The 18,701-nt window shown below is 39.1% G+C and overlaps 1 protein-coding gene and 1 pseudogene across 2 annotated transcripts in view; both read right to left on the bottom strand.

Annotated features, from left to right (window-relative positions):
* LOC148067552 (mannosyl-oligosaccharide 1,2-alpha-mannosidase IA) overlaps positions 1–13,693 on the bottom strand; it is a 158,767-nt gene extending 145,074 nt beyond the window's left edge. Inside the window, exon 1 of one of the 2 annotated variants that reach the window (XM_087806321.1) lies at positions 12,512–13,693. In XM_087806321.1, the coding sequence (XP_087662447.1) occupies positions 12,512–13,018 (507 nt within the window). In that variant the 5' untranslated portion in view covers positions 13,019–13,693. The remainder of the gene's footprint in view (positions 1–12,511) is intronic. The other variant, XM_087806322.1, reaches the window with a different exon arrangement.
* Positions 13,439–17,455, bottom strand: LOC148067551 (uncharacterized; annotated as a pseudogene).
* Between the last annotated feature and the right edge of the window lie 1,246 nt (positions 17,456–18,701).

Below are 18,701 nucleotides of genomic sequence, written 5' to 3'. Positions count from 1 at the left end.
CACAGAAGGTGGAGCCTTTAATTTATAAACAATGCGAGGTTTCAATAAAACAGTTGTTCAAAACATTAGACTATACAGGAGAGAGTGACATCTAGTGGGCTCCAAAAATAAGGACACGCTTCATGAAGCTTCATCAACACATCACTACTTGTTTCCCAATTCGCCAATTTCCTAAAGGAGAGCTCCAGAGGGATTAATAAAGTCTATCTATCTGTCCATCCGTCCACTCGTCCATCCATCCATCCATCCATCCATCCATCCATCCATCCATCTATCTTTGGTTATGTCGGGTTAACTTTTGGATAACTGCTGCAGCGATTATCCAAAAGTTAAACCTTATTATTGACCGACATATGGACTTTTTCCAGAAATGTTATAAGCAGTGCTGTCAACGTTTTAACTTTTAATCAAAATTCATTGTTGGTTTCATTTTGATTAATCATTACAAACATTACCATTAATTTCAATCTGTTTGAATAACGATTCATTTCACGTTCGCTAACCTAGTCAAGAAACATAAGATTTATTAATGTACCAAACAATAAAGGCATTTTGCAAAATTTGTTTGTTGTTATCTTTTATTCCTATTTGAAAATTAAATAAATAATAAGTAGTTAGTTTAAAAAGTCCATAGTTAAAAAACAAAAAACATAGCTGTAATGCTAGCTTCAAGATAAGTGATGTATTTTATATACACTACTGTATATAGAAGAAAAAACCACACTCACTTCTTAGTACAAAAGTGTACATTAATTAAGCAGAACAAAATGCTTAAGAAAAAACATTTAAAGGGAAGCTAATTTTAAGATAGCATGGATTAGCCCATAGCTATGGTAGAATCAGGAACATTATGATGAGTTTTAATTTGTAATGATTTTACAACACAACATTTGGCAATGATTCTTACGAGCTAGTTACTCATTCATAAAAAAAAAAATATTGTTTCAAAAGTGTCTTCATTAAACGTAATAAAATCCACTTTTTTTTTTGTTTTTTAAACCAGCACTAGAATTATTTTTGAGTGATAAGTAAGATATGTTTTCATAATATTGTGCCCAAACCTAGAAGAAGTGTGTTCGTGGGCACAGGGAGCCACAATTGAGAGGTAAATTTACACTGTGACCCCATTGTGTCAGCCATGCTGTTAGCTCAAGATAAATGTTCCTCTGGTGAACCTTATTGCAACATCAGAGGGAAAGAAGGGGAGGATTGTGAGTTCAAAATGGATTTCTGTGCATCTAGCTGATGAAATCCTGGGGTCGGCGGGGGGAAGGGTATTTACTTTCATGAAAAACAAACAGCAGCAGCCAAAAAAAGGTCCTGCCAACTGACGGCAATTTGCTTTGCTGTTTACCAAGAAGGAGGTCAAAATGTTGACAACTTCGGGTCCAAGGCCTGAACTGGCAGCTCAAAACATCCGGGTGGAAAAAGAGACTGGATAGTGATGACGAGGGAAAGAGTTGACTGATGTAAAACTACACTGAACGTTGAAGCAAATTGAGTGTCTTTAGATTCATATATTGATGTTTTGGATCTTATCTCCCGTCTGAATCTGTATCCTCTTCATCATGGCTTCTTCTTTGTTCAAATAAACATGGCTCACATCCTTCATTAGCATAAACTCTTCATGAAAATATAGAATATTTAAACATCTAAAAGGAGAAAATCACAGGAGTGAGAAATCCAAGGTTCAGCAAAAAAAAAGGAAAACATCTGTTAACTGTTGACTAGGCCACGTCATGAGCAAATAAGGAACATGTGAGCAGCTTCAGACGTTTAGAGTGCACTTGGATTTATCGTGCAAATTCCTGAATTGTTTTTGCAAAGCATGTAAGGACAGAAAAAAAAGACACTTCAGGCTTTTTTATTCATTCAAGATGTGGTCTAATCTTCCACTGGTGCCCCCCGGCGTACAAACCTCTCGTAACACCTACGCAGCAGAGCCCACTGAAACGAACACGTCTCTCCTGCACGTCCACAAAGAATTGCCCGGCTCGTACAGGTCAAACACATGTATGTCGTCTGAGACGAAAAAGTTGCCTGGAGGCGAACTACAACTGCGAAAAGGATGTTGACCAACATAAGCCCATCCCCCTCTTTTTCACTTCTCGTTTCTCTCACCATATCTTAAAGTGGTTTCCTTTTCTGTTCTCGAGGCCTTGTGGACGTGTGACTTGTTATTGTGCAGCTTTTTTATAAAAAATGACTTTCTGACTTTTCCTACCTCTCCGTTACTGATTTGCTGAATGCCATTGATTTTGTTGAGGTCATTTCGGAAATGGAGGGATGACAAAAGAAAAAAGGTTTGCATAGGGGAAGTTGCAATTAAAGTAACTGGAGTCTTGATAAGGTTGCAAAATGTGTTGACGATCAGAAAAGCTCAGCTAAAGGGCACTGTGCACTTAAGGTGGAGTAGGTCTTGTGATTTACGACATGCAATTAAACCATGCTCTTGAGCAGTCCTTCCACCGCACCATTGCATACAAGCTGAACGTGTGCAGACAGTATATACAAGTGTTTGTTTTGGGGAAGCAACCGGGTTGGCATCCGTTGGGGGTTGAAGTCGCACGAGAGATTCCCACTGTTATCAAAGCAAGTAGCTACTGGTACCGCGAGTCGGTTGGAATCCAAACTTGATCAAATATTTTCACTAAACACTTCTGCAGTCACGTCTCATGGGGGCTGATGAATGCTGAGCGAGGCAAGAAATGGAGGTGGATTGATGACGCGCGGTGACAAACCTTGATGCTTGACCAATCACAGAAGAGTGGGTGTGTTTGAGGTCAATAAGAATTTGCAGAAATGTCTTCAGTGGGCGGAGCTTAATAACATTTTCTAATGTAAATATTTCAATGAAAATACATTGTATCTTACGAATTGAGGCAATTGATAAATCCTGTCAAACTTATTACAATTGTTGTCGATATTACAAAATTTTGCATTTAAAAAAGTTTAATTTACCCTGACAGCTACAACATTCATTTCATCATTAATCTCTTAAATATATATAATCTGTTCAATTCATATGAACCTTTTTAGGACGTTTGGGGATGTTAAAGGTTATGTAGGTGATGAAATGAGAGACAAGCATATAAAACTTTTTTTTTCTTGTTTTTGTACCACGAGAAGAGACATAATTTTGCAAGGTGTTTTTGAGTAAGCATTTTTTTTCAAATGAACACATGTTATGATTGCATGTTTCCGTAGTTTTCTGTCAGTGTGTTGTTTTTTGGGGTGGAATTGTGCGTTGGAGACAGAGGGTCTGAATGTAGGAAGCAGTGTCTTGTTTGGAATTGTAAAAAAGGTGTTTAACATTAGAAATCATGGCAGAAAATGTTAATAAAAAAATATTTTTGATTCATTAAATCTCTTTATTGCGACTATTCGACTTTGCAAATGTCCGAAGTTCATGAAAACCCAACCAAGATTCCGTCTCTTGGAAGAAAATGTCCAAGGAAGTACATCTTCTTCCAAATTCCAACTCCAAACATCTGCAAATTCATATAATAGTTGGTCGTGTGTGGTGGTCAAAAAGCCAACATCGATTCCTGGCAGTAATGACGGATTGATGGGATCTGCCTCAGCCTCAGGGTGCAAAATATCAATAACTGTCCGGGTTCACCGACTCGCTGCTCCGCCTTAACAGACCAAAGACAATGTGGGGCTTCGAATTCCAAACACAAATCGTTGACATTTACACAGCATCCGCAGAGAAAAAGGAAGAGCACTAATGTTGGTTCTCCGTGGGAGCTCCATGTGAGAGCGAGAGTCTTTTCTTTAGAATTTGTTCATCTTCCTGTTCTTTCTTTCGCACAGCGAGAGGCGATTTTCTAAACTCGGCTGAAGGTTACTCGCCACACCTGGTTTCCAGCAGGAGGGCGGCTCGAGGAAGGGGGGGGCGGGGTCACCGTGTTCAGCTGCTGCTTAAGATCAACATTAAATTTACCGACACTCACAGGTCATCACCCAAATGAAGTCATTTCATGAGCAATTCCTCGTTTTTTTTTTTAAGATAAGAATGGAAGCTGCAACTGCATTAGCTGTAGTTATGGAAAGCTTTTACTGCCAATCTAAATTACAGGGATTTGCCACAGTGAAACAAACCTGGCCAAGTTATTGTGCTTTCACGAGAACTTGTGATTTAATGCTCTGGGTTCAAAGAAAAACACACATTTCTAATTCAATGTCAAACTCGGTAATTTGCACTTGTAGTTGCAGAGCCGCTTCAAACTTATGACCCATCAACCATGTATGTCGCTGGTCTGGAGCACCTTTACCTTCACAGCCTGATAGTGGCCAAAACATAGAGTATAATAATACAAAAATATCCTGACGGAACATGCAGTACTGTAAAAAATACTGTCCTATTATTAGTAGACTAAACCAAGGGTTCCCAAACACCACCATGGCAAGCCCCCCCCCCTTGCAAAACACAGCAAATGCTTAACGATATATAAAGAATTTCTTTCTTTCCTTTTATTCACTCTTCAATAATAAATATAATAAATAATAGAATTAAACATAAAAATGTCGGCAGTACTACACAGACATTCATGTTGTATTTAAAAGACTATGAATTTGGAAAAAAAAAATGAATTTATTAAATGTATTTTGAATTCTTTGTATTAAGAATATCAAACTCATAATGTAATAATTCTGATATATTTAAATCAACATTTCACCCAAAAAAAATCAATTCAAATGATCAATATTATAGCCCTAAAATATTTCCATAATACTGGTTGAAATATTTGATATTATATTATATTTTATTATATCATATGATAAATTCTATTTTTCTCTTCCCTCTAATATTCTGAGGCCCCACTAGCTCCCCCATTTTGATAACCCTTGGTCTAGAAGAGACCGGAGTGTCAGTACCAAGACCCAGAAAAGAAAAAGCACATACAGTATACCCAATTAGCTCAAGTTAAAGAACATTAGCATCATATTGGAGTTGACATTCTGTGCTCTGCGGAGTGGCTGCTAGCAGGCGTGCCAATCGCAGTCCATTAGTCTACAACATAACAGCCGAGAACTGTCGAGAAAGACAAGACGAGGTGAAAACCATAGACCTCCAAGACCAAGACAAGATATACGACGAAAAAGCCGCCTCAAAATCGATGATGAAATATTTTTTACACAGTTTTGAAGAACATCTACCCTAACTTTGATGTATGCAGAAGCATTTATACCCTGTGATATAAAGTCAGTACACAGGGAAGTAAGTTCTTGACCCGCTGAGTTTTTCGCTGTTTAGTAAAGCTTTCTTCTTTCTTTTTTTTAGAGTGCACTTCGAGTTCTGACCTTTCATGATACAAAGTAGGACAGTGTGCAACACAATGTTCTTGTTTAAAAGATCACAAGCCTCTTGTTCCACAGAGGGTTGGACACACTTTTAATATTTCCTGCAGTGATTTGGTGACTGTGGTGTGGATTTGAGTTTGTTTGCAGCAACAACTGTTTCCCCAGCTTGAAGATTTACTCCACTCAAGTGTTACATGAAAACCAAATGAACCAGACGTCTTGGGAGTAAAGTGGAAAATTGCTGTTTAATCTTTTGTGACTCTTTTTTTTTGGAGATTTCTTCCCAACGCTAGCACCAGTTACACCCCATTAATTTCATCGATATCGTGGCGTAGAGGGATTTACTTTTACACAAAAAAGAAAGACAAACACAAATAACCATCCAAGCTTAATTATCACTTTGCTGTACATACAACAGTAGTGCAGTCAAGGTGAGAAAATGTTCCTACTGGATCCTAAATACAAACACTCAATAAAAAAAAGAAAGTATTTGGCAGCAGCCTATGTTATGAAGTGAACATCTGTTAAAGTAACCTTGTGTGTATTGATTCACTGCTGAGATAAAATACTTTACTACTGGGACCAAAACTTGAAAATACTTCAGCAGTTCAACATTATGACAACTTGTGGAATGAAGCTGATGATCAGTCTAGTGGTTTTACATCTAATGCTCTGGGAAACTAAAGCCACGTAAAAAAAAAACAAGATGAATTTTATACATACTGACATTTGCGAATCAACAAATGAATTAATACCAGTTTAACGTTATAAATATCTACTGTCGTTATGCTGTCGACTACCGCTGTTAACTTCTACAAGAATCTTGGTTCTCAATGGCAGAATCTTTGATCTTCTGCAAATATTTAGTCTTTTACTTTTTTAAGATGGGCATATATGGAACTATTATTGAGTCAAAACTGTCACAAATTCATGAAAGGTTTAACCACTATGCAAGTAAGGTGTAACTGAATCCCCTGCGTAAATTAATATGCAAATGAGAAAATATGCGTAATTCGACTAACAAATGCAAAACTCAATTTTCCAGTGTTTAAGTGAATTTACAAATCCTTTATTTAGAATTTATATAAAATTGTCAACTCGGTACACAAATAAATAACTCAATCTACAAATCCTTAACTCGATTTAAAAATGCGCAACACAATTTAGAAATGCTTTACTAAATTTACAAAATGTGTAATTTAAAATAAATAAGGTAAACTCTGACTCTTTACCAATGAGTAACTTGATTTACAAATCCATAACCTAAAATACAAATGCTTTACTCGTTTTACAAATGCTTAGTTTAAAATAAAACGCATGCTTAATAATAAAAAAGGAGATTCTGTGACACACTTCCAAAAACACATAGAAATCTTTTGTTGCCAACCTATTACAAAGGCAATCCTTAAAGGCAAGTCACGCTGGTGGTGCAGGTTAATTTGATCAAACAGGAACCCAAGAAAAAGTCCAAGAACTAGACTGAGATTTATAGTTTTGTAAGATGTTTCAAGTTAACAATTAATAGTTTTCAGTATTTAAAGCAATTTTTTTTTCTTATCTTGCATACAAGCTAGTTCCTGGAATAAAATGTCACCAGGGACTGATTACTAAGGTGGAGAAATAATTACAAAAGACAATAAAAGGGAAGTCATATTGTATTGCAAAAGTACGACTCACTGATTGTATCCTTGTCCTTGAACCTCACTTGAGGCCGATCTACCAATCTATAGGCGTAAAACAATCGAGTGTGTAGCTTCAACTGAAGTGCTTAATGGAGCTTGTGGTATGACAACAACGTTTATGTGACGTATATAATGACAACTCATGTCCATGGGTACAGATGTCATGTCTTGAGTTTATAAAACAAATACATAAAATGAGTTTTAGGGAAAATCCTTCAACTAGGTTGAGCAAATATTCTATCTTCTTCACCCAATTTCAGGTGAATTTTCATTTTGCAGAACCAACAGTGGCTTTAATAAACATTTTGGTTATTGAAAGGCCATTCAGGGACATGTTATTGATTTTCTGGTAACAGTTTAACAGCTCCTGAGTCACTTGGCAGTGTTTGCTGATAACCACAGAGTAAAGGAGCACCCCCGCCCTCCTACTTCTCTGAAGTTATGATATCAAATATTAGCTCTGCATAACCCGCGGGTCATCGTAGCTCATTCACACAGCCAGAAAAACCAGGTCTGAATCCTGATGGGCTTACAGAGGGGGCTCCACGACTGCTCTTAGTCAAACTGCTGATGGATGTTTTCCGCCAACACGACACGCATCTGCAAACCTGGGCCGAGCGGAGACTCGTGGCGTGTCAGCCGGAGCGGCTGGCATCGTGAACACATGCATCCGGGAAAGGCACATGGAGCGCTGCCAGCATACTTGAGAGTGGAAACTGTGGCAACATCAGCAAACCACAAAAGGCATGTTTCGAGGCTTAGCACCAACGGTCAGTGAACCTTATGAGATATCAAAGAGGGCAGACTGACATGGAGCGGGATTTCAACCCACTCAGTGAGAATAATCAACAGCTTGAAGTTGAAGTTATGAACAATGTCTTTTAAATGTTGCTCTAATTAAAAACGTTTTCATCTTTTAATGTTGATAAATACTGTTTTTTTCTCATTAGAATTTAATTGCATGTGTTTATTCTATATATAATATTTCAAATATGTTAAGCAAAAGTCATCTTGCTTTCTTTTTAAGATTTTTTACTCTAATATTATTTGTTTCCCAATAATAAATAGATGTAACATAGGGATTTGTATTAGCAAGAATGTATCTGTTACGATACAGGGACAATGATACGATATATTGCGATACTGTAGGAAGAATATATTTGAAGATTTTACCGACCACACAACTCTAGACAAAGTCGTAACTGCTTTAATTTGTTTGGAAACCAACACTTGAACTTGGATTCAACTGTATCCTCTCGTCCTCAGTCATCGTCGTGGTATTTTATTGTTCCTTTGTGGGTCTAATGTGTGCTGCCATTTAAAGACCGCAAGTTAAACTGCAACACAAAAATGGACAAACTGAATACACCTACTAGGACTCAAACTTTATATAATTTAAAAATCATAAAGTAAATATGATAAAAAATTAAATATAATTTGAAAGCCAAAGAAAACAGATATAATACTATCTAATATGGACAGTGTTTTAAAAAGGTAATAATAGTTTCTTATGCCCCCTATTGTAATTTTAATTGATGTAAATATATTGTATATTACACAGTTTAAAAGTAAAGTATTTATATTTTTACTTTATTTCCTATTTTTATATTGACTACGCAAATGCTTTTTTCCTACATAATGTTTTTTTTAATCCCAGATTATTTGACAAATGTTTAGTGTTTTCCATTGCTTTTATTACTATTACTATCACTAGTATTTACAATTTATTTTCTGTGTCTTCCCCTCGGAGTGGTTCAGCTTCTACTCGGCCTCAGGGATACATTTTCTTCTCTAGTTAAAGGTATTTATCGAGGCGGCTTCACAGTGTCTTCGGTCTTATTAGCTTTTCTGGGACACGGGTTTCAGACGCGGTGAACAGTCGGATCGAGGCGCTTCCCTTCAGTAGGTAGATCGGTATTCTGCAACAGTAATTGGCCTATTTCTGGGCGTGGTTGGATTATAACTTTTTTACCGACGATGACCCTGAGGCGCAGAACTTTTTGCCGAGCTCAGCTTAACACACCAGGCAGCCAAAGTCACATTGACATCAAACGAAAAAATGAGTCAGCGCGAGCTCGACGGGCGAGGGCGAGCGACCCCTTCCTCATCCTCTGACAGCTCAGATATCATCGGGCATCATCACCTCCAGGTATTAAAGCGCGTGTGAGCAGCGTGAGCCGGGGCCCACAGCGACAACAAGACTTCTCCGTGCGAACCACGCTCAAACGCATCTGTTGTCCAATGGTTGACCCGCTCTCTCTTTCCCCCCTCCTTCCATCCACTCGCCTTAAGTGGCTACAGATGTGTGATCTGCAGACGTGCACACTTGGCGCTCTTATTGGACCCACAGGGCTCAACAAAGGCTGACACACACAGCTTGCACAGCTGAGGGAGAGAGTCTTATTGCGGGAGGTGACATGGGTTTGCTAACAGATACACGGCAGAAGTCATGCCGTGGATTATATGCACGATTATCTCATCGCTCTACGGAGTGTGCTTCATGTTTTAAAAAATAAAAGTTTTAAAAAATCCATCACGTTTTCAAGACTAGAACAAACATCTCACATGTGACCACATCCATGATATCAGACTTAAGTTGGAAGTTCACCTAAAAGTCATTTTCTACTCACCCTCGTGTTGATTAAGGGTTGGAATACGTTTCTTTTTAGAGATATAGGCAAAAATGTTTGTTTATTCTAATGTAGGGACTGGAGCTCAGGTTTATCTTCCTCCAAAAAGAAGCACTTGAAAACATCTAAATACTTGTGGAGGAATTGTACCGGAAAAACTAAAACATGTCTGTATTTTAAAGGGCACCTAATGTGAAACTCTCCTCAACTCTCCTGGCTTATTTTTCAAAATGCAGTAGGTCAGGACGTTGCTCCGTTTTGAAGTTATTACTTAATAAAGTCTGAAATCTCGCTAAACAACATTACAGTTAAATGATACATTCTGACGTAACTCTGGTGAAAATGTCCTCCCCTGGAATCCCTAAATCAGTTAAGTACCTACATGTTAATCGTGAAACAAAATCAATATTTATGTAAAAATGGTGAGAGTTACTTCTACCTTTAGGTGTTTTTGTAATATGTACATTAAGCAGAAAAATGTATTTTTATTATTCGTTATCAATGTACAAAACGGGAGTTTCAGGAGTGAGAGATCAGAGCAGAGTGGACAAGATTTCTTCTCAGCCAAAACGGAGCATTTTAAGTGGGCGTGGCTTAAGCTTATTTTCTAATGTAAATACTTTTATTAAATGAGAGTTTTGTGCAAAAAGAAAAATACTGATGAGTATAATAGAGGTCGTAGATCAATTTAAGAGACACTTAAATCAGCACATTAGGTTCACTTTAAGATAGTTTGTAGCAGAAGCTGCAGGTAATTATCGGATAAAAATAGACAGTAGACAATAGACTGGAAGCGCTCGTGATATTTATCCAGAGTAATTCCTGTGTGCGTAGCATGTTATTGTTGTTTTTTTTAACAATTCCTCATGTCGAGGCTTCAATGCAACATTTACATCAAAGACTGGAGTATTTGGATGTGTGTCTTTTAGGACAAAGATGAACCTGAGCTCAAGTCGCTCCTTTAAAATGAACACACTTTTTTTGTCTTTAACTCTCAAAAAGGAAAAGATTACTCTGAAAATAATGCAAACTCTTAGTCGCCATGAGGGTGATCAGAATGTGAGTGAAGGTTACATTTTTGGGTTAACTATCACTTTAAGATGAAAGATTGACTTTCTGTTTTTAAAGTAGAGAAGACGTGGCTTTCTCTCTCGCCTGTGTGTGTATGTGTGTGTGTGTGTGTGTGTGTGTGTGTGTGTGTGTGTGTGTGTGTGTGTGTGTGTGTGTGTGCACAACAAGAGACATTTCCAGTTTGGATCAGAAGACTGAAAACTCTCTTTTCTGTGTGACCATGGTCTGGAAAAGCGCTATATACTGTAAATACAAATGACTTACTTACTTACTTACTTTTGAACTTGTTACAATATTTTTTAAATAATAACTTTTCAGAATAATTGAGTTTTTCATTGGTATAAAAAAATACTTGTGAATATATCATTTCTTCAGATTTCTGGTCACTACTTTGATTTTGTCGGGTGAGAATGTTTTAAAAACATCTAATATGTGTAACATTTTTTTAGATATTACATCATTCTATGGGTTCTTTTCAACACAACCTTTGGTGCAATAATGTCTGATCCATTCCCTGAGAGCGAAGAACACGTTTAGTCGACCATATTTGTTAATGTAAATAAATGTAATCGACCAAAATGATCCAATAACACAGAGGGAGCACAGAGAAGTAGAGTGTAGTGTGCACTTGTAAGTAATGTGTGTGAGAATACTGATTGTGGCGGGGACGGTTGTCAGTCAACGTAATGATTCCTGAAATCCCGGGCTTAAGTGAAGCACTGACGAAAACAACTGAAGGTTTGTAACCTCCCATATCAGACTGAATTAATCAATATTCGGATGATAAAGTCTCTTTTGATCACTATTTTAACAGTGCGAGGCCGTCTTTGTAAGTCACGCGGGTTGTGTGAATGATTGACACAGATTATTTTTGTCTTCTCTCTGCAGATAGACTTTATCTCTGTATTCCACCGCCTGTGTGGCTAAATAGAAAATGTGCTTTTTCAACAATCGCATAATGATCAAGATATTAAACTATAATTTAGTTGTGTTGAAACATAATTTCTAATGTCAAAATCATGATTTAAACCTGCGGCTTTTCATACCCGCACGTAAAACACATGGATATTAAAGAACAACTACTTCAGAAAGCTGATGATGTCATTCAAAACCTTGCAGGAGCCATGCTCACAAACAGGAAATTTGATTATTTTTGTTCTTTTTGGTAGATAGGCTCCGATACACTTAACCCTACCTTTTTACAACGCATGACAGATAGAGAAACGGTTGTGTATAATTGTTTTTTAGACTTTAATATAAAGTAAATAGATTTGTCTTTGATTGGTAAAAATAACATGGCAATTGTAAATGCAATAACAAGCACATACAATCTAAAAATGTAAAATTAAAAACGTGTTTTTAATAAAAGGAAAATCATTTTTGTTTTATAACAAATACGTCTGTTTTCAAAACATGATTTTTGAGATACTTCTTTTTTATAAGATAAATTGTAACAAACAGAACATTATAAACTATTTTGGGCACAAGAAGCAAAGCAAGAGCAAAGCCTGTTTTGAAAGTATTCCGGCGCTGCACAAAAGAACCAAAGTTCAAGACCTGCTGCATCTTGTCTGGATTGTAAATCTGATTTTTTTAAAATTGAGACATGGATCACAACAGCTTTGTGGCTCAGGAGATTAGATTATTTAAAAATAAATAATAGCAAGAGCTTCCTAGAATGAGCCAACATGGATTCACAGAGTTTATATTTGCAGGGTGAGATTTTTTTTTCTTCCAGGACTGAAGCTGGAGACCACCTTAACATCTCCTCGTCCATGTACAACCGACTAGTCTCTCAAAGACAGGTTAGGTCTCACTCACCTCTTTGACTTTCTCCCTCCGCTCATTGGTCTGGGGGTCGCTTGGTTTCCCGTGATCTCCCCCCAGAGCCGGCTTCAGCAAACACTTCTCAAACTTCTTGTAAGTATCCAAACTGGCGACATGGTGGTCCGTGGAGACCACCACGTCCGACTTCACAGACAGGTCCTCCTGGGCGTCCCCGCCCTCGGTCCCCGGGTGAGTGACGGGCGGCTTGAGGCTCCTGGGCTTGGTCTCAACACCTTTGGCCGGGGTCATGCGAAGGTGGTCCTGCTCTTGTTGGGGTTTCTTCAAATGCTCTTTGGCGTCGTTCTCCGAGCCCACCGTCACCGGCTGCGTCTCCGTCTTGGACAAGAAGATGCGTTTGAGGCGCACCGAGTCCGGCAGGAAAAAAAGGGCCCCGAAGCACAGGGTCACCAACCCGGAGAGGAAGAGCAAGAAGACGAACTTCTGGGACAGACGCAGACCCATGCCCGAGGCGGACACCCCGGGTAACTTTCGGAACACCATCGGGAACTTTTTTGTTTTTTAAGAACAGGATCCTGTGGTACTGATCGCCTCTCAGCTGCGTGGGCTCATGTGTGTGTGTGTGTGTGTGGGAAAGAAAAAAAAAAAAGGAGATACGAGGGACTGAAAACACACCCCCGTGACACCACCGAGCTGTCTTATCTCACCATCGATTGGATCCTCGATCTTTGGATTCGCGATCAGTAAACAAACGCTTTTATGTGACGCCCGTTGACTTCCACGAGAGAACCAGTAATCCAGGAGAAAGTTGCGTCTCGCTGCATCATCATCATCATTCCCCCCCCTCAACACACGTCAACACCGACGATCACCCCCCAAAAAAAACCTCCAGCTCCAGCTCCAGCCCACAAAAAAACACACATCACATCCGCATCTGTCTGCGTTCTTTCTGGATCCGAAGCTTCACATCCACCCGCAGCTGAAGCGACTGAGCCGGACCGTGTTATTCATGTCGCCCCGTGTGACGATCCTGGGGAAAAAAACAACTGGAGAATTGGTTTATATTGTCCCACGCGAAGTTCAATGCTTGAGGTAAAAAAAAATCCACGGTGATATCCACGCCTTTTCCGCGTTTTGTCGCGCCGGTGAAATATCCGCCGCCGCTGCCCGCCGAGTGCGCTCTCTCTCCCCGCCTGCAGTGTGCGCTTGTGCCGCTCCGCCGTGGAAGAGAAGGAGGAGGAGGGCTGGAGAGATGGAGAGAAAAGAGGAGGAGGGGGTTGAGAGAGAGAGAGAGAGGGAGACAATCCGGTGGGCTGGTCGTGATTCTAGATGGATATTCACGGAAGCTTATCACAATACTGTTAAGCCGATTGACGGGGGACTGGGAATATATATCGAGCGCAGCCAAAGGGGTGACCCGGCGTCTTTTAACCAAGATTGTCTCGAAAAAAACGCAATAAACAAACGTGCTCCGTGTTGCTGTTACCTAAAAACAGCATACATAAACAAATGTCAAATATAAGAATGAACAATTAAGAGTAAATATTTAAATTCTACTCATGCATTCATTTTTATAGTTATAGTTATAGGCAAAAAATGAGAGTCCATTTTAATGTTTAATTTAGTCTACTGACTCCTTTAAGAAACATCTTAAGACGTTTTTATTTGTTCAGGCTTTTCCTTGATTTTCTGGAACTCCTGTTGTGTTATCAGTTTTATCTTGACCTTTAAAGTATATACTTTTATTGAATATTGTTTTGATTGTTTAAGCGCTTTGTGACTCTGGTCTGGAAAAGCGCAATACAAATAAAAATTACTTATTTACTTACTTACTTAATGTATAGACGAGTTGTCTTCATCTTTGTCCCAAAAAAACACACCTAAACCAAATGCAAAAACAAAGTCGAGGAGTATTTATTAACTCGTATTATGTAAGACAGAAATGACCTATAAAAAAAAAAGTATTACCCAACCCATGCATGAACGTCTTTCAATAATTGATGATGACCAGGAGTTACATTTCAGTAAGAAAAAAAACTTCACTACTTAGTCATGAATGATATGTGCTCCATATGAGAAAACCTGTTTAGAAATATGACATGTTTTTTTTTCATGACCTTGATATGATATTAGAAATGACTTAATAGTGCGATGTCATCAGTAAATAGTCGGTTTCAGAAGTGCAAGTTATTGAGATAATCTTCCTCTCTCTTTGCGCTTGATGGAGTCTACTGACTCCTTTAAGAAACATCTTAAGACGTTTCTATTTGTTCAGGCTTTTCCTTGAATTTCTCGAACTCCTGTGTTGTTCTCGGTGTTGTCTTGATCTTTGAAGTATGTACTGTTTTGAGTATTGTTTTGATTGTTAAAGCGCTTTGTGACTACTTACTTACTTACTTACTAGTCAAAAATCAGTTTTTAACAGCTTGTTGCGTCTCAGAGCTTCCCAAAGTTTGCATAATTGCACCATCTAGTGTTTATTATGATACATATTTTGAGGAAAATGATGCGCGGCAAACGTATACAATATAAATACATGATGATAAATGATTAATTGTACAGTGACATACATAATGGAGTATTAGAACCATTTAAAGATTGAAAGAAAATGTATTCCGAGATTAAAGTCATATAACATGCATTCATTACGAGATTAAAGTCAAAGGAAAACTGCGAGACTAAAGTCATACAGAATGCATTTATTACGAGAATAAAGATAGATAGATAAAGACCTTATTGATTCTCTGAAGGAGAAATTATATTGTCCAGCAGTGATAACACGTCCATCTATACAAGCATCCATAAATACATGTGAAACGATCAAATAAATACATAAATACAATATATGCATATAAACAAAAAACATATAAACTTAGAAATAGTAAACGTGCATGTTAAGCATGAGGGAGAGATCTATTGGCAGAATCTCTGCATCTTATGGCAAAAGTAACAGAGGATGTCTTAAAACGTTCCATTCTGCAGTGCATGGAGAGGAGCCTTTTGCTGCAGGTTATTCTTCTGAGTTGCCATAGTGACGGCAGACTGAATGAAAAGAAGCGTCTGCTCAGACCATTCCTGTCCACTGCATTCGCCTGAGCGGACGAATCCAGTCCACGATCCAGGTGGACTCCCAGGTACTTGTGTGACTGGACTACTTCAATGACCTGTCCATTTACGGTGTCCAGCTGAAGGGAGGGACTCCTGCGAAAGTCAATGATCATCTACATGGACTCGGACGTATTAAGGATTTCTCTCGCTCCAGTCTGTGAAAGCAGCCACTAAATTCCTTTACTCCACCTCATGCCCACCCTTCACACATGCCACACCAAAGAATACTTTTGTATATAGCATGTTGCAGAGTTGTGTTCAAAGTCTTCAGTGTTACTTACTTACTTACATTGTGAAAAGAAAGGGGGACAGAACGGTACCCTGTGGTGCCCCTGTATTGCTCACAACAGTTCCAGACACACTGTTCTCTAACCTGACATATTATAACCGTACAGTGAGGTAGTCGTGAATCAAGTAGGTGAAACTAGGATCCGCGTCGATCTTCACCAGTTTCTCCTTCTGTGGGAGTGGCTTTATGGTATTAAAAGCAAAGAACATAAGCCTCACATAGCCTAAAGTCACCTTCAGGAAGGACACGGACCAATGTCATCTTGGTAGGCAAACTGCAGGGGGAGCCATCTTGTACTCTCTTCTCGCCCAAAAGTCGTTTTAAAATAAGAACACCTCCGCCAAAATGAGCAAAAATGAGGAAATCCTCAACCTTTTGGAACATCAGCACCAAATTATCATCAGTTTACAGACTTCAAAAAAGAATATGCAGGAGACAGGTGTCTATTCCGCAAAAGAAAAGAACCAGACGGACTTTGAAGAAATCCTCTCTTTCATGGGAGAATAGCTGGCTGCTCAACTTCAGTTTTATCATATTTTTATAAATCTATGTTCAGTTCAAATTCCTTCCTTCTCAGGAAACAATGTCAATGATCCTCAAGACATCTTCAGTTCAACTGTAAGGGGCCAAATGCACTGTGGCATATGGACTCCCATGATAAACTCAAGGCTTATAGCATTGGAATAAATGGTCGCATTGACAGATTAAGTCGTCAACAACAGTGACCCTAAAGCAATCGCAAACTACTTTATAAACACAGTGACACACATCTGTCCACAGCGAGTGTGAGCCGACCCAGGAATGGAAAATGGACTCCTGAGAGTATCCCACATGTACATCCGATGGTACTTCTTGTGTAACTGGTCTGAATGAAGGACTCAACCTCAATAACACTAGAGAGCAACAAATCAGAGCCAGTGCATAATCACAAGTCCTCATTGAGTTCCCTGACATACCTTTTCAGATGGTCTGTCATTCCAGTTGGGAAGTTTAAGATCTCTACTACTTTTTTCGAGGTAGGTTTGAGCTCACTATACATGTTGGCCAGCTCTCCAGAATTGAGATTATTCTGTTGCTGTGGGATGTCCCTTTACCAGTAGATCACAAACTTTGATTTCTGCACAACTTCCTTGTGGGAGAATTCATCCTCTGAACGAGGGGTCAGCAGTGACTCTTTTCCTACATTCATACCGGTCTAGTAATTCTAGAAGGTCATTAAAATCATTCAATGCATGCCTGAGAACATCATGCTCTTGTGAGCCTACAAACTGAAGGAAGCTCTTCTTCAGGTCACTGTGCACGGCTCCATATAGCACTTCCTTAAGAAAAGGAGGCAATGCTGAAATCCTTTTAGAAGAATTCTCCCAATTGATTTCCATGTAGCAAAGTAATCAGGCTTGAAAAAAGGCACTTTCCAAGTTGTTTAAAAGGGTACAACGCTCATAAAACTCTGCCCAGAAGCTACATAATACCCCTGTGTCTACACCTCACCCCCAACCCTTCTCTACTGCATTGTCAGGAAGCAGACGTGTGATTTTCAATTCTTTGTTGGAAAATTCTGTGTCAGAAAATGCCTCTAACATTTCATTGAAGCTGCTGGAGTAATTCAAGACCAGAAATATTTCAGGCATAATATTGAGGGGCTTTGAGGTAAATCATCAGTTAATAAATCAGCGCGTCACTAAGTGAGTCGTCATTCAATGCTTTCTTTGCAAAAAGAACGACCTCAGGGTCAGCTTCTAAAATGGAATAGTTGACGTTCACGGATGAAAATGTTGCTTGTTTCTTGACTTGCACTGGCAAGATTCCCTCTAACTAATGAAAACGTTGGGAATAATAAAAACAATAAACACCTATATAGCACAGTAATGAGGTATAAAATCTTGCTGATCATTCTTGCCAATCGATTGTTCCTCATTTGACAAAACAGCAGAGTCAGGGCTGCCGTCAGGCTTTTTCAATTAGCTCTGATTTTCGCTCAAGTCGATATGTAGAAGTGCAGAATGGGGAGTGTAAAATTCTCATTTATCTTTTAGATGGAGACATTTGTGGGAAAAGGTTTTTTGTTTGTAATGCCTAAGATCAAATTCAATACTAGATTTAGGGCCTTTGCCAGGTGGTCCATCTTGAGCTCTGACATGTTTAGTCAGTTGGCCATCATTGTGAACCCAGCCAATTCCAATATTTCTTTTGGATGCCTTTAGTCTTACTTTGTTTAATGGCGGCTTAAGGCTCTGGTTACACCCCCTGATTTGGAGCTCCTCCCCGAGTTCTTAAAAAATCATGGTCCTCCTGTAAAGCCTTGAACAGAATGCGTCAACCAGGACCTGGAAGATGAACTCAAGTGAGCATCACGCATCCTGGTACATTTGCCCTCGGCTGAACACGCCCACAACACCCTGACTTCCTCCACCACTGTTACGTCACCATTCATGGCAGCTGTCGGTTACCAACCCCCCCTGGTAGACCACCACCAGACTCCTGCTCCTGAATACAAGCAAGGTTAGAGAGTCTGGTTGTCAACTAAGGACCTCCCGATCCCAGACAAGACCTGGAAGCTATCTTCCAGATGTTTTGGTCCTTTTGAGGTTGAGTGTGTTATTAATCTCATGGCTGTTGCACAATTATGTCTCGGATAACTTGTGCCTCCATGTTAGTGTGTTGACAGGTAATAGAAGTCTCTGTTTTTTGAAGGCATTAATCAAGACACTGCGTCGCTCTGAAGCCACACAAATGAATCTGTCAGAAATGCCTGCATTGCAAAATGTCTGAAACAAAGGAGTCTGGACAGCGAGGACATCCGTTTCTACTTTCTTCTCACTTCAAGGT

This window comes from Callionymus lyra, chromosome 13, assembly GCF_982586985.1.
Source record: "Callionymus lyra chromosome 13, fCalLyr1.hap1.1, whole genome shotgun sequence".
Classification (NCBI taxonomy): domain Eukaryota; kingdom Metazoa; phylum Chordata; class Actinopteri; order Syngnathiformes; family Callionymidae; genus Callionymus; species Callionymus lyra.
This window is presented reverse-complemented; position numbering and strand designations above follow the sequence as displayed.